The sequence below is a fragment of the Podarcis muralis genome, chromosome 2 (assembly GCF_964188315.1).
Source record: "Podarcis muralis chromosome 2, rPodMur119.hap1.1, whole genome shotgun sequence".
Taxonomy (NCBI): Eukaryota; Metazoa; Chordata; class Lepidosauria; order Squamata; family Lacertidae; genus Podarcis; species Podarcis muralis.
The window spans coordinates 79839888-79853482 of record NC_135656.1 but is presented as its reverse complement, the minus strand read 5'-3'; the positions used below and the strand labels follow the sequence as shown (position 1 = coordinate 79853482).

Genomic DNA, 13595 nt, shown 5'->3' with positions numbered 1-13595 from the left:
TCTACTCCTAATTTAGGGTTTTTAAAGGAGTCGTTTTACTTGTTGTGGAGGTTTTATTTGGTTGAATAAAGAGTGTAGGCACAGTCTGCAATTTTTCTGGGAAGGAGATTTATTTAGAGCAGCAGGGAGCTGAGCTCTATAAGCTACTCCATAATAGCAATTGTTTTTATTGTCGGATATTCCACTCTTTGTTTTTGAATTTATTACTGCTGCTTTTTTTGCTGCTAGTAGCTGGAAGAGAGCGAGCAGTTTAAATGGCAGATGCATGTTGCAATAACACTCAGACTTGAGAGGGTCGGAGGAGATAATGCAAATAAATTACGGTACATTCAATTCAGCTCCTGCTTTGACGGATGCCTGATTCTGACTCATAGGCCAATCCTGGGCACTGCTTTGCTGCAGCACAGGAAAGTACTTCAAGGGAGGCATATGTGTTCATGCACTGCAACATTTTACAGGATATCCCTTAGCCTGCAGACTCTGGTCTACATAGCACAGGGAGCTCTCTTAACAGTTCTTAAGCTGTTGGGGATCTCCTTGGCATCAGCAATACCACTTTAGCTGCTTTGTACTAGGTCAGACTTTTTCTTCCATCTGTTGCCTGCTGTGAGTGACAGCCACTTTCCAGGGTCTCAGGCACAGGTCTCTCCCATTAGATGCTGCCTGATCCTTTTAACTAGAGATGCCAAGGATGAAAACTGGGACCCGCTGATTGCAAAGCAGGGATCCTACTACTAAGTTCCACCATGCACCAGCCATTCCTATTTTCTAGTAGCTATCCCTAGAACTGCACATTGTTTTTCCTATTAGGCCCCCATTTTTTCTGGTGGAATTACTTTTTTAAAATGTGGTTAGTGTGAATGGTGGAGTGTATGGGGTGTTAGGGATGGAGTAATACCTCTGGTGGGGGGCAGGTCAGGCTCCTTCTGGGATAGTTTGTCCACTTTTGATTCCTACCCTGCACTCAGCTCTCCCTTGTGGCTCCCAGAAGCTGCCAGCATGTGATAGCGGCCCCACCCTGGGAATGGCTTTGACTGGCCAGCTAAACCAGGTGAGGGTTGCCAATGGGTCCCAAACGCTCAGTGAGTTAGGGACTTGCCCTGCGTGCAAAGACAAGCTCTGGCAGATTGAGTGGACGAGACCAATAGTGGGTCCAACAGTCAAGAAAACTCTTGATCCTAAACCTTTGCTACCTTGTGTGATTTCATTGGGAGAGGGGAAAAAAAGGCTGAGGAGTAAACCCTACACCGGGCATAGGCAAACTGGGCCCTCCAGATGTTTTGGGACTACAACTCCCATAATCCCTAGCTAACAGGACCAGTGGTCAGGGATGATGGGAGTTGTAGTCCCAAAACATCTGGAGGGTCCAGTTTGCCTATGCCTGCCCTACACCAATCCAGAGTGGAGTCCCTGAGATGGTTGGATGGAGCTTTGTATGCATTATTCTGGCACCTCCTGCAGCCCAGCTGGTGCCACGGGCTCTGCTTTCTTTTGCACCACATCAGTGAGGCCAAGAGGGGTTTCTTGTCATCTAGGTGGCTCAGGACCTCCATACACACTTGCCTAGGCTTGGAGCCTGGTGCTGCTAACGCAGTGGGTTTGACTTCATCCCTGGAGGCACACTCCATTGCCTCTTAAGACAGATGGATGCCAGCGACCATAACTGTGTGAATGGCTGCAGTGGCAACTCTCCAGTGTTTAGCTCCCTCCTTAGGATCAAATCTGTGTCTTGGGCATGGATGTGTCCCATTTCTATCTGACATACAAAAACAGAAATGAGCTATGTATTGCAAGCCCATATTTCCTTGCCCAAACCTGAGGTCTTCACCTGAGGCCTTTGTTAAAATGTCTTAGCCCACTGAGCTGGCAGGTGGCTAAAAGTGAAAAGGTCTTTGTAAACGGGGTGCCACTGCTTTTTAAAAAAATCTTGTCACTTTCAACTCTGTTTTAGCTTTGTTGATTTTTATTCTTAGCTCTCTGTTCTGCTCCTGATGTTACCTGAAGTTCTAATGCCACTTTTTACATTCTTGTCTTTTTATTGTATTATATTGGGGACAGCCAACTAAATCATACTCAGAGTAGACCCTTTAAAATCTCAGAGAACCTTTTGTCATTGGGCAGCGCATAAATAACATAAACAAAATAATAAGCAAATAAATTAAAACCTCTCATTTCATATGGTGGTGAGGTATTTTTTTAAATTACTTTTGATAGCAGATTCTAGTGTAAGCATTAGCTTGGCTTTTAAAAGAGTGCCGGATAGACCACAGCAAATTCAATTAATTACTGTATAGTTTATCGCTAGCTTTAAACTAGTGTGATGTACCTGTAAAAAAACACGGGAAATGGTACGTTTGGTACAAAGTCTAGTGGCTACTTAATCAATTTTTGAGTTTTGAGGGGTTTTACATATACTTAAAAAGCTAATTACACAGTGATTATATCCTAAGGCACTTCGTCAAAAGGATTAAGAGCTTGCTTTTAATTTTAGACACCTGCATGTAATGAAGTGCTGAGATTAGTTCAATATGCAGTCCATATTTACATTTCTGGAATTTGTACCATTTTGTTTACTAAGCAGGACAGTTGTTTTCAATTTAAAAACAAATAAAATATATAAAGCAGCAAATACTTGGTATGCAACAGTCTGTTTCACTAAAATCTCAGAATCTCTATTCAGGGCCGTAGCTAGGGGGTGGTGAGGAAGGCCCCCGCCAGGGGCACAGGCAAGGAGGGGGCGCAAAATCTGCTAAAAATATTTCCATAAATATGTCTATAAATAAAAATATCAATTATTGCCTCTTAAGAAAATGTTTTTAATAGAGGGTATTTATATGATATGCGGGGGCCCTGTTTCCCCCTATTTTTTTCTGTGCCACATTCCCTAGGGGGCGCAATCTGGACGGTTCTGCCAGGGGCGCAGGATCACCCAGTTACAGCTCTGTCTCTGTTCTGTGCTAATCTCTGTGGAGCACAGACTGTTTTACTATAGCCCTCACTCAGTTTCAGGGATATGAAGGGATGAGCAAGGCCACACTTCCTGCCTCCATTCTGTCATTCTCCTGTGGCTCCATTCATGTGTTATGGAAAGGCGTGTCTGAGGTTGAGTCCATGCTCTGCACACTTTGCCCTGGTTTGTATATCACATTAAACCGGGGTGGGAAGACCTCAGTCCATGGGCCACATTTCCACCTGTGCAATATTTTGGGGGCCAGATGCCAGGTGCCTGGAGCATTGCATTACCTCCTCCCTCCCCCATGCTGCTGCTGCATTACACTGTTGACTCATGTTAAGTTTGTAGTCCACCAAGAGCCTTAGATCCTTTTCGCATGTACTACTGGTAAGCCAAGTGTCCCCCATCTTATATCTGTGCAGCTGATTCTTCCTGCCTAAATGCTGAGCCTTACATTTGTCCCTATTGAAATGCATTTTGTTAGTTTGGGCCCAGTTCTCCAGTCTGTTAAGGTCTTCTGTTAAGGTGATTCCCTGGGAGATGGTGGTGGTTCTAGTGGACAGAAATAGTTGGAGGTGCCTACAGGAGACTGGACAAGAGCCTTTTGCTGCAAACCCTGCCCCTACTTCATTGCTTGAGTTGGAACTTCATTTTCCCTAATGGTAGGGCCAGCCTATGGCCCATTAATCAAACTCTTTTGGGCAATGTAGTAGGTTCTTGAATGCAAATCTATATTCACTAAATGACTTAACAGCCATGGGTCCAATGTATTATGTGGCATGCCTTGAAGCTGACAAATGGGGTGACAGCTTTGTGCATCACTTAAGGGACATTTGTTTTGTAATGAATTAGACAGAATCAAATCTTCTTCTTCATCCTGAACACATAAATTATTGCAAATAGCAAGGCAGTAAAGAGGAATTTGCAGGGTAAGTGCAGTCTGAAGAAGCCTTGTAATGCATTATATAACAAATGAAATTGGAAGACAACAAATGAAGTGTCATTGTAACACATTGTTTTTCAAGGTCTCTGTCCTCCCTCCCTCGGTTCTAATTTTCACAACATGGTTGTGCCACTGAAATCTAAGGCTGTCGTGTGAAAAAGCCTCATGTTATGGAGTTGGCTGCATATTTACTGCAGGAAATCCCTCCCTGGGCCTGCAGGCGGTGCTGTTCTGAAAAGACTGAACTGGACTTCTTACATTGAAAGTCAGACACTTCCCTTTTCTAGCCAAGTTCCCCTTAACCAAGAGTGTGGAACCTTTTTCACCTCAAGGGACACTTTCCAGGCAGGGCTAAAGGCAAAAGTGGGTGGAGCAACAAATGTGATTTTTACCTTTGTACAGTAGGCTAGTTCCTATACAGCCTCACATGCCCCTCCATCCACCCAGGGAAGCAAGAGGCATGACCAGAGCTCGAGGATGCATCCCACCTAGGCAAAAAACACTCAAGGACCAGGGTGGGAAGAGTTTTAAGAGCCAGATAGAGAGGGCCCATATCTGCCCTTGACAAACCGAAAGCTTTTTCCTTGCCTAGTGTTCAGAAATGGCTCTTCTTTCCATTACCTCTTGAGGCAATGGCTGTTGAGCATGTGGGGCAAATGCAAACAAGAACCTAAAGAAAATGTTTTGCATTTGACATCCAGTCTGTTCAAGTAAGAGACATGCATTTTTTAAAGGGCCAAACTCAGTGTGATGTGGGAGACTGGCAATGTCATGTTTTCTTTCCCTTTGGTCAAAGCAGCCATGGAACAGGTGTGATTTGGATTTGAGAGCTGGAGCTTGGCAGGAGGAATTTATCTCTCTCCCCACTCCAATGGATATTCCAGTGGAAATTGTGTCCCAAAGCTTCTGTTAGCTGAAGAGGTGGGTAAGACAAGAGGCCCAGCCATTCCTACTTTTAACCAAAGCGTGTAAAGAGATATTCAGAGAAAGATTTTAGGAGCAGGGCCATAGCTCCGCGGCTGAGCCTATGCATCCCATACAAGAAGCCCAAAGTCCAGTCCTTACTATTTCCAGTTTTAAAGGACCAGCTAAACAGATGATGGTGTAAACAATTTTTGCTTAAGACCCTCAACAGTGGATAATTCTGGACTAGATGGGTAAATCATCTGATGGCATAAAGTAGCTTCCTAAACTGAGGAATGTTAATCTACCGGTAGTTTGGCCTTCAGAGCTATAGATGCTGAGTATTGTTATATTTATATATTTTCTGGCATGATTGTTTTCAGAAGATTTGAATGCTACACACACACTGCACATCATCCCACTTTTCAAAGGCTCAACATTCCCCACTTTGCCACAATTTTATCTAGCTGAAATGCTAATGGGGAAAAAGCCCTGGTTCAGTGAACTAATTGCTGGGGGACTTGTAAAGGCTGTGCATTTGACTCTAGGTGTAAGAGGCTGCGTTTTCTCCATTAGGAGCAGCTGGCGTGTATTTCCATGAAAAATCTTTCTTTCTTTTTTTTTTGTAGGGCTGCTAATTGGTGCACTCCTACAGAAGTATTTACTGGGTATTTTTAGAAGTTGCCTCTGAAGGACTGAGATGCTGTGGCTTTTCTGAAGCGTTGATTCAGAATGCTTTAGCGCTGTGTGTTATGGACAAAAAAGGGAAAATCTCTTAACAAGCAAGTGGCCCGTTTAGCAAAAACAAGCAAAGCAAGCATCCAGGGGGAAAACAGAAACAAAACAGCAATATCTTGGCTGCATTTGGAAAGGAAGGAATAAGTGTACACAATGAAATGGGCTGTTGCCTGAGAGAGGCTATGCAAAAAATAAGTGAGTCGACCATATTTGGGGTCAGAGGGTGGAGATCACTTGGAGTAGGGAAGATTAAGGGTAAGTGGGAGGTGGAAACGGAAGAGAGAATAGAATGACAGCTGGAGTGATGGTTGGAATTTATGCCAGAGGACTGTTGCAAGAGAGGGAGAGGGTGGGAAACAGAGGTATTAACTGACCGGGAGTAGGTTTCAGAGATTAGTAGTTCTTACTAATTCATCCCACACTTCAGTTTACTTTGAATTTGTTTTACTGCTCCTCAAATAAACACTCTTGTCTGTTAACTGTTGGCAAATGTCAGTGAAACCCCTGCACTGACAGAGAGTATGAACATGCCACCAGGGTATCTACACAGTGCTTTTAGCACAGACAGCGACACAAGCCCCTTAAAGAGCTAAAGAATGTTTTGCTGTCACAGCTAAGCAAAGCCACAATTTAGGGAAAAGAAGTGCAAAGTCAGATTAGGGAACTGATCTCCCCGTTTTTTCTTTTTATGGTAGGAATATAAAGTGTGGAATTCAATGTCACACTAAGGTGATGGTTCCATCAGCCCAAGTGTTTCTGCTTGCTTGATGGAACAATCTCCTCCCTCTTCCTTCCTGTTGGGTGTTCTGGGCAGACCTCCTGACCTTCCCAAGCAGTATTGAGGAGGAAACAGGCGGACAGAAGTGAGACGTGTGGAAAGTACCATTACACTAGTGGGACTCATTGCAGTGGCTCCCACTAACACAGCTATTTAGTCGAACCTGGCCCAAACTATGTATAGGACTGTACAGGTTATATCTGATGAAGAGGGAGTTACTTCTGAGTAGGCCTAGCCTTTGAATAGCACTTGCTGGGAACTACAAAGTGGGGAGAGGCCTGTTGTGCTCAAGCCCTGCTTGTTCCCATAGGCATTTGGTTGGCCACTGTGAGAACAGGATGCTGGCCTAGACAGGCCTTTGGCCAGATCTTCTGCTCTTAGGATTGCACTAAGTTTTAGTCAGCTATTAAAGGCGTCTAAGCTGGTGGCCATTGATGTGTCCTTTGGCAGAAAATTCATAAATTAACCAAGAATTTACATGTGCTTAAACTTTATATATATATAAAAGTGACAGTTAAAGTGCTATGAGTAGGCTTCAACACCTCAGTACTTAGCAGCATTGTGGGGGCAAATTGAGGGAGTAGGCTGTCAAATTGGTAGCAAGTTAAATTTTTTTGTAAAGGTTGCAATCTTTGTGAAATGGGGTCAAATGTATTTTTCAAGATGGTGTACTGTAAGGGAAAAGATTGGAAAGTTAACTTTAGAAAGTTAAGCTGCATTTAAAATTTTGTTTTTTATCATCAAATATCAAAATTCCCTTTTTTCCTCTGTGTTCAGAAGGTTTCCCCCCCCCCCTCTGGTGCCCTTTAAGGCTTGATGCTACTTGGTGTTCCTAGAAGGCAAGGGGATTTCTTTTTAACCTGATGATTCCACAAAACAGGGCTTAGTCCCAGTTAAATTCCTTAAGTAGCACTCTCTGGACCTAGAAGTGCGTGACTCATGCTCTCACCAGCTGAGCTATCCAGCCTTCATATGCCCTTTGAGGGCCCAAAGCTCCAAAGGGTGGTGGCTGTTCAGTGCCAGGCATACTTAAAAGGTAAAGGTAAAGGTACCCCTGCCCGTACGGGCCAGTCTTGCCAGACTCTGGGGTTGTGCGCTCATCTCACTCTATAGGCCGGGAGCCAGCGCTGTCCGCAGACACTTCCGGGTCACGTGGCCAGCGTGACGAAGCTGCTCTGGTGAGCCAGAGCCGCACACGGAAACGCCGTTTACCTTCCCGCTAGTAAGCGGTCCCTATTTATCTACTTGCACCCGAGGGTGCTTTCAAACTGCTAGGTTGGCAGGCGCTGGGACCGAACGACGGGAGCGCACCCCGCCACGGGGATTCGAACCGCCGACCATGCCATCGGCAAGTCCTAGGCACTGAGGTTTTACCCACAGCGCCACCCGCGTCCCTAGCCAGGCATACTTAAAGGAGGCCAATTAGCTGGATGCTTTTCAATCCAACTTCAGACTTGGTTTTGGCATGAAACAGCTTTGGTCATCCTGACTGATGATCTGGCTGTATTGGGAAAAGGATGTGGAGAGTGTGACCTTGCTAATTCCCCTCATCTTGCAACAGACTTACGGTAAATACCATAGTATCTTCCTGGATCGGCTCTGTGGGCTGGGAATCAAAAGATAGGAGATTCTGGTCGTTCTGCCTCTAGCTCCAGAACCAATTCTAGAGAGTAGCTTTGGGAACTCAGCCCCATGGCAATTGTGCTGTGGGGTCTCACAGGGATCCAGCTTGCCCCTCGTGTTATTTATGATAGTTAAGAAGCCATTTGACATGATTATCAAGCGACTGGGGATGAAATGTCATTGGTATGCTGATAACATCCAGCTCCAGCTCCCTTTTCCGTAAGAGTCAGGAGAAGCTGCTCTAGTGCTAAGTCAGAGTTCGGGGTGTCAATGAATTGGATGAGGGCCAATAAACTGAAGTTGGCTTCTGACAAGATGGAGGTGTTGTAGATCAGGTCTGAGATTTGGATGAACAGCCTCTTCTGGATGGCGTTGCATACCCCTGAAAGATCAGGTGCGTAGTCTGGGGTTCTTCCTTGAACCTGCTGGAGGCTCATGGCTGTCGTGGCGCAGAGCAGAGCATCTGTTTCCCAGTTTGGCTGGTTTACTAGTTCTGGCTGTTCAGGGACAAGAATACCTTAGTACAGTAATCCATGTGCCAGGGTTGACTATGGCAATGTGATCTTTGTGAGATTGCTTTTGAACAGAGTTCAGAAATTGCAGGTAGTGCAAAATGCAGCTGAGAGATTGCTGATCAGCACAGCTGCATGAAATAAAAAAAACTGTGCTTGAAAGATCTGCACGGGCTACTTGTAGTGAACCTAATTCAAGGTGCTTGTGTTAAAGCCCCAAACGGCTTGGGACTCCATAATCTGGAGGAGCATTTGCCCATGTGAGTTGCTGGAGAACTTCTTTTGGCTGTGCCATCACCTAGTGAAATCTGGATGATTTGAACTCTGGATATTAATATTATCATTTTATTATCCATTAAATTTATATACCACCCTTCACCTAAGTATTTCAGGGTGGTTCACAAGATAAAAATGCAGGATAAAAGCTCAAAATAAATAGGGCTTTTGGTATACTCTTCCCAAACCCTTTGATTAAGATAAATTTTAGTTGTATTATAACCATGAAATTATGTTATAAAATCTTGTTGCAAACATTGTACTCTGTATGCTTTGTCATATTCAAGTCATTATTGTTTCCACAACAGCTGCATTATTCCCACCAAAATGTTGTGCATTGTAACAAGCGAAAATTTCTACCCACCACCTTTCAGAAGAAATTCCAGTGCAAAGCAATTTCCAATGTCAATCAGGAAACAGAAGAGGATACTTGTTATGTGCTGAAGTCTTAGTACAAGTCCTGTTTGCATTATTATCATTAGGAAGAACACAAAGGGGAATTAAGTTGATTCTTCTGAACTCAACTGGTGATCACTTGTCTTTTTCTATCTGTTGTATAATGAATGGAGGGATGCAAACTGAGATCAAAGCTGCACACAACAACAAAATAAGACAGCCTCCCGCTGATCCAGCAAGACAGATCTGCTTATGAATGCAACCTTCTGCATGCATTTGCTGATACGGGTGTTCATGTGGATTCTCATCAGAACACTAATGAATTGGAGAAATGCATTTTTAAATACCAAATAGACTTACCAAAGTGTTGAGAAGAATGAACAATGATCTATCAGAGTAGCCAAAGAGTGCAAATAATACATCACATACAGCACTTCCACCCTCTTAGTGTCCATGGGCATTTTTAAAGAAATCCTAGAGTTCCTTTTCATACAAGTATCCAAGCTTGTGGTGGTCTATGAAACCATCCTTCTGATAAAGGGATGCCATATTTTATCAAAGTCACCAGGTATGGCAATATTTCACAATATCCCATACATGCATTTCTCTTTAAATAGTTGGCATATAAGTCCTTCCAGCCTGCCATTTCATGATCTCTCTCATGTTGCCCCCAAATCCTATCACATGTTCACATTCCCTATACATGTGCCATTAATCCCATGAGCCTTATACCCCTTCAAGCACAGTGGAGACATTACCTTTTTATTACCAGTGGGGATGTGCAACTTGGGCACCAGACATTAATGCACAACTAGTTGCTTATCTGGGGCACGGGTGGCGCTGTGGGTTAAAGCCTCAGTGCCTAGGGCTTGCCGATCGAAAGGTCGGCGGTTTGAATCCCCGCGGCGGGGTGCGCTCCCGCTGCTCGGTCCCAGCGCCTGCCAACCTAGCAGTTCGAAAGCACCCCCAGGTGCAAGTAGATAAATAGGGACCGCTTACTGGCGGGAAGCTAAACAGCGTTTCCATGTGCTGCACTGGCTCACCAGATGCAGCTTTGTCACGCTGGCCACGTGACCCAGAAGTGTCTCCGGACAGCGCTGGCCCCTGGCCTCTTAAGTGAGATGGGCGCACAACCCCAGAGTCTGGCAAGACTGGCCCGTACGGGCAGGGGTACCTTTACCTTTACCTTTTTAGTTGCTTATCTCTTCAGCAGAATCATGGTCCATGATGACAGGGGAGTCTCTTAACCTCTAACAGGTGAAATTGTTACTAGGATTTTATATGGTGATGCAAGTGAAGAATTTGGCCAGGCAATTTCCTTTAGACACTGAGCAGAACTGGGCACGGAGTTAGATGTGCAGAAGTGGCCTTGATTTCAACAGAATGCAAGTGCATATAATATAATTGTACACTACGTTGCGATCGCTATAAAGAGTTGACAGTAAAAGGAACCAATGATATGGCTGAGGGAAACAAGATTTCGCGTGTATGTGGTGGGGTCAAAATCTGTGAAAACACGTTCCTATCTCCCTCCTCTCCCACAACGTCCAGCATCTATACCTGCAGTGGACAAATCATACTGAGTCAGATTGTTGTTATTTGAGTCAATTCGAATTTATCAAGGCTTTCGTATCTAGTCCTTGGTGGCATTTGCACACTATCTAGCCACATGCAAAGGGCATCGTTTATCCAGATATCATTTGTTTTCTTTGACACTCTCCAAAAGACTCTTGAACACAAAGCTTCAGAGAACACTATCACTCTGGGATCAATTATAGAAGTTGGAAAGCAACTGTAGTATAAAGAGAACGTAACTTTTTTTTAAAAAAAAAATGCTTCTATCTGGAAGGGTTTTTTCTTTTTTTAAAACCCTCCTCCTGACAGAGGCCTTGAAAATAAAAGTAGTTTTTATGTGTCACCTGGTATCTAGCAATCAGATATAAATGCACAAAGCAACCACACCTTTCCCCTGAAGTAATCTTTATCTTCCTGCCTCCTTTCCTCCCTTGTCGTTATATCACTTTGGCTTTTGACCTGCAACCACTTGTATTATTACCTCAAGAAAATTGAATTCTGTATATGACACAATAGGGGAAGCACGTGCCTTTGACAACATATAGGATAAAGGAAAATGTTACCTGTAACTGCTGTAGCCTTCCCCCTCCTCCAAAGCTGATTCCTATAAGTCAAAAATTAGGTCAATAACATTTTGTGTTGGATGTCGGTTTCCAACGTTTGATTGGAAAATCTTTATCCTTTGATTTTTCTGTGGCTTCTCAAAGTACTTGCTTTTGAACCATATATTTTACAACGTGTTGCCCTTGAACGGCAGTTGTTAAGCAATCTGCACACCTCTACAGTACTTCCTGTTGAAATATATTGATTTCCTCTTTGGCTGTGCTAAGCTAATATGAGAAAAAAGTGGATGTCTCTTCTGAGAAATAGCTTCAGGGATCTCTAATATGGTTCCAGTAGCCTACATGAATCACCTATTATTATTATTATTATTATAAAAGACTTGTATTTGTCTAGTACAGTCGTACCTTGGTTTTTGAACAGCTTAGTTCACGAACAACTTGGAACTTGAATGCCACAAACCCGGAAGCAGGTGTTCTGGTTTGCGAACTTTGCGTCGGAAGCCGAATGTCTGGCGCAATTTCCGATTGGCTGCAGGACACTCCTGCAGCCAATTGGAAGCTGTGCCTTGGTTTCTGAATGTTTCGGAAGTCGAACAGACTGTCAGAACCCATTCTGTTTGAAAACCAAGGTACGACTTTATTATCTTAAAAATACGTTGAGCTTTTATGAAGGCATCAAATTGACTGCCATAAAAGCACGTGGTTTTTTTTTAAAAGGTGTACTGTTCATCTGTGCAGAAACTTACAAAATCTCCATTTAGAACAGGAGTGGGAAATTTCAGGCCCATAGGCCACACATGGTCCTCCAGACCTCCCTATGTAGCCTACAGGCTTCTCCTCAGGACACATTCCTCACTACCTTGCTTTGCCCTTCCTTGCGTGGTTTTTGCCTGGCTGGAATGTGTCCTTGAACTCTGAGAATGTCTCTTGCTTGCTGGGATGGAGGATACAGAGGTATGTGTAGAAACATGCAAAGATGTAAAATTTTACCTGTACGGAGGTAAAATTTAGTTGCTCTACTCATTTTTGCCTCTGGCACCTCCCACCACTGGGGTGTGGTTCCCGCTACCACCAGGTGCCCAGAACTGAATAAGGCCTCAGACTGAAAAAGGGTCCCCAGACCTGATCTAGGAAGAGCGCCACAAGGTGGAAATACAAGATCTAGGAATATTATAAATAAATGTATAAGCAAGCTGGTAAGATCTGCTGTAGACAGAATGAATAAGCAAATCCCCCCCTTTTTTAATTAAAAAAAAGGTTATTTATGTATGCTTCTACTGTGGCCCATGTTTTGTTAGCCCCAAAATGGAAAACAAGCGAGGTCCCAACTAAAGAAAAATGGCAACTTAAGTTGACAGAATATGCACGACTTGCAGACTTAACATATAGAATAAGAGATCAGGAAGAACATACGTTTAAAGAAGATTGGACAACGTTTATTGAATATATGGTAAATAATTGTATACAGCTGAAAATGCTGGCAGCATTAAGATAAGTTCAACAGTGTAAACAAGTTTTGATGGATGCAATAATGGAATACTGAGTGGTATAGTTTTTGTAAAATGTTCAGGGATTTATGATATGTAAAATGAACCAGGGGAAAAGGAGAAGGGAAATCATTGACATCTAAAGGATGTAATATGAGTATTTTAAATTGTAAAACAGAAAACTTAATAAAAATTATGTATAGATATGATAAGCAAATCTAAACAGTGAGGGAGGTAACCGAACCTCCCAAGGAAGGGACAACTCCCTATCTTGTGGTTGGCAGACCTGGGCGAGGCGTGCTATATTTATTGGGTATTCTAGATTTTTATCTGCTCTGCTATTTATTGACAACTTCTTTACTGCGGTGGCGGGGGGGGGGGGAGAGAAATCCAGTGACAGTACTATATCAAGGCTATAGTTTTATCTAAATTTTTAAAAGGTTTCTTTTCTTTTCCAGCTTCCATGACGAATGGGCTGGAGGCATCACAGAGACCGGCTGTATTGGAGAAAACGATTTACACAGCAAACCAGCCAAACCCAGCAGTGCACTTGGTAGACAGCTGGGACCGGGGCATAACGTTGCCATACATACCATAAGTACGATACATGTTGTCGAGGTCTATGGGCATGAAAAGGACCCGCAGGGGACAATGGATACTCATTTACCTGGATAGGCAGTCTCATAAACGCAACGAAGGATTTGCTGGACCAAAGCCAAATGTGAATAGAGATACCTGCTGAATGTGCCTTAAAACACTGTATAGAAATGAATCACTGCATTGTTCCCATGCATCAGTTACAATAAACGTCAGAATATCGACAGATTTAACAGATCTGACAAATGTTA

The 13595-nt window shown here is 43.5% G+C and overlaps 1 protein-coding gene across 1 annotated transcript in view; it reads left to right on the top strand.

Moving 5' to 3' along the window:
- The window catches only part of SUSD3 (sushi domain containing 3), a 49244-nt gene extending 35649 nt beyond the window's left edge, over window positions 1-13595 (top strand). Inside the window, exon 5 of the mRNA XM_077924911.1 lies at window positions 13206-13595. Coding sequence (XP_077781037.1) covers window positions 13206-13422 — 217 coding nt within the window. The 3' untranslated portion in view covers window positions 13423-13595. The remainder of the gene's footprint in view (window positions 1-13205) is intronic.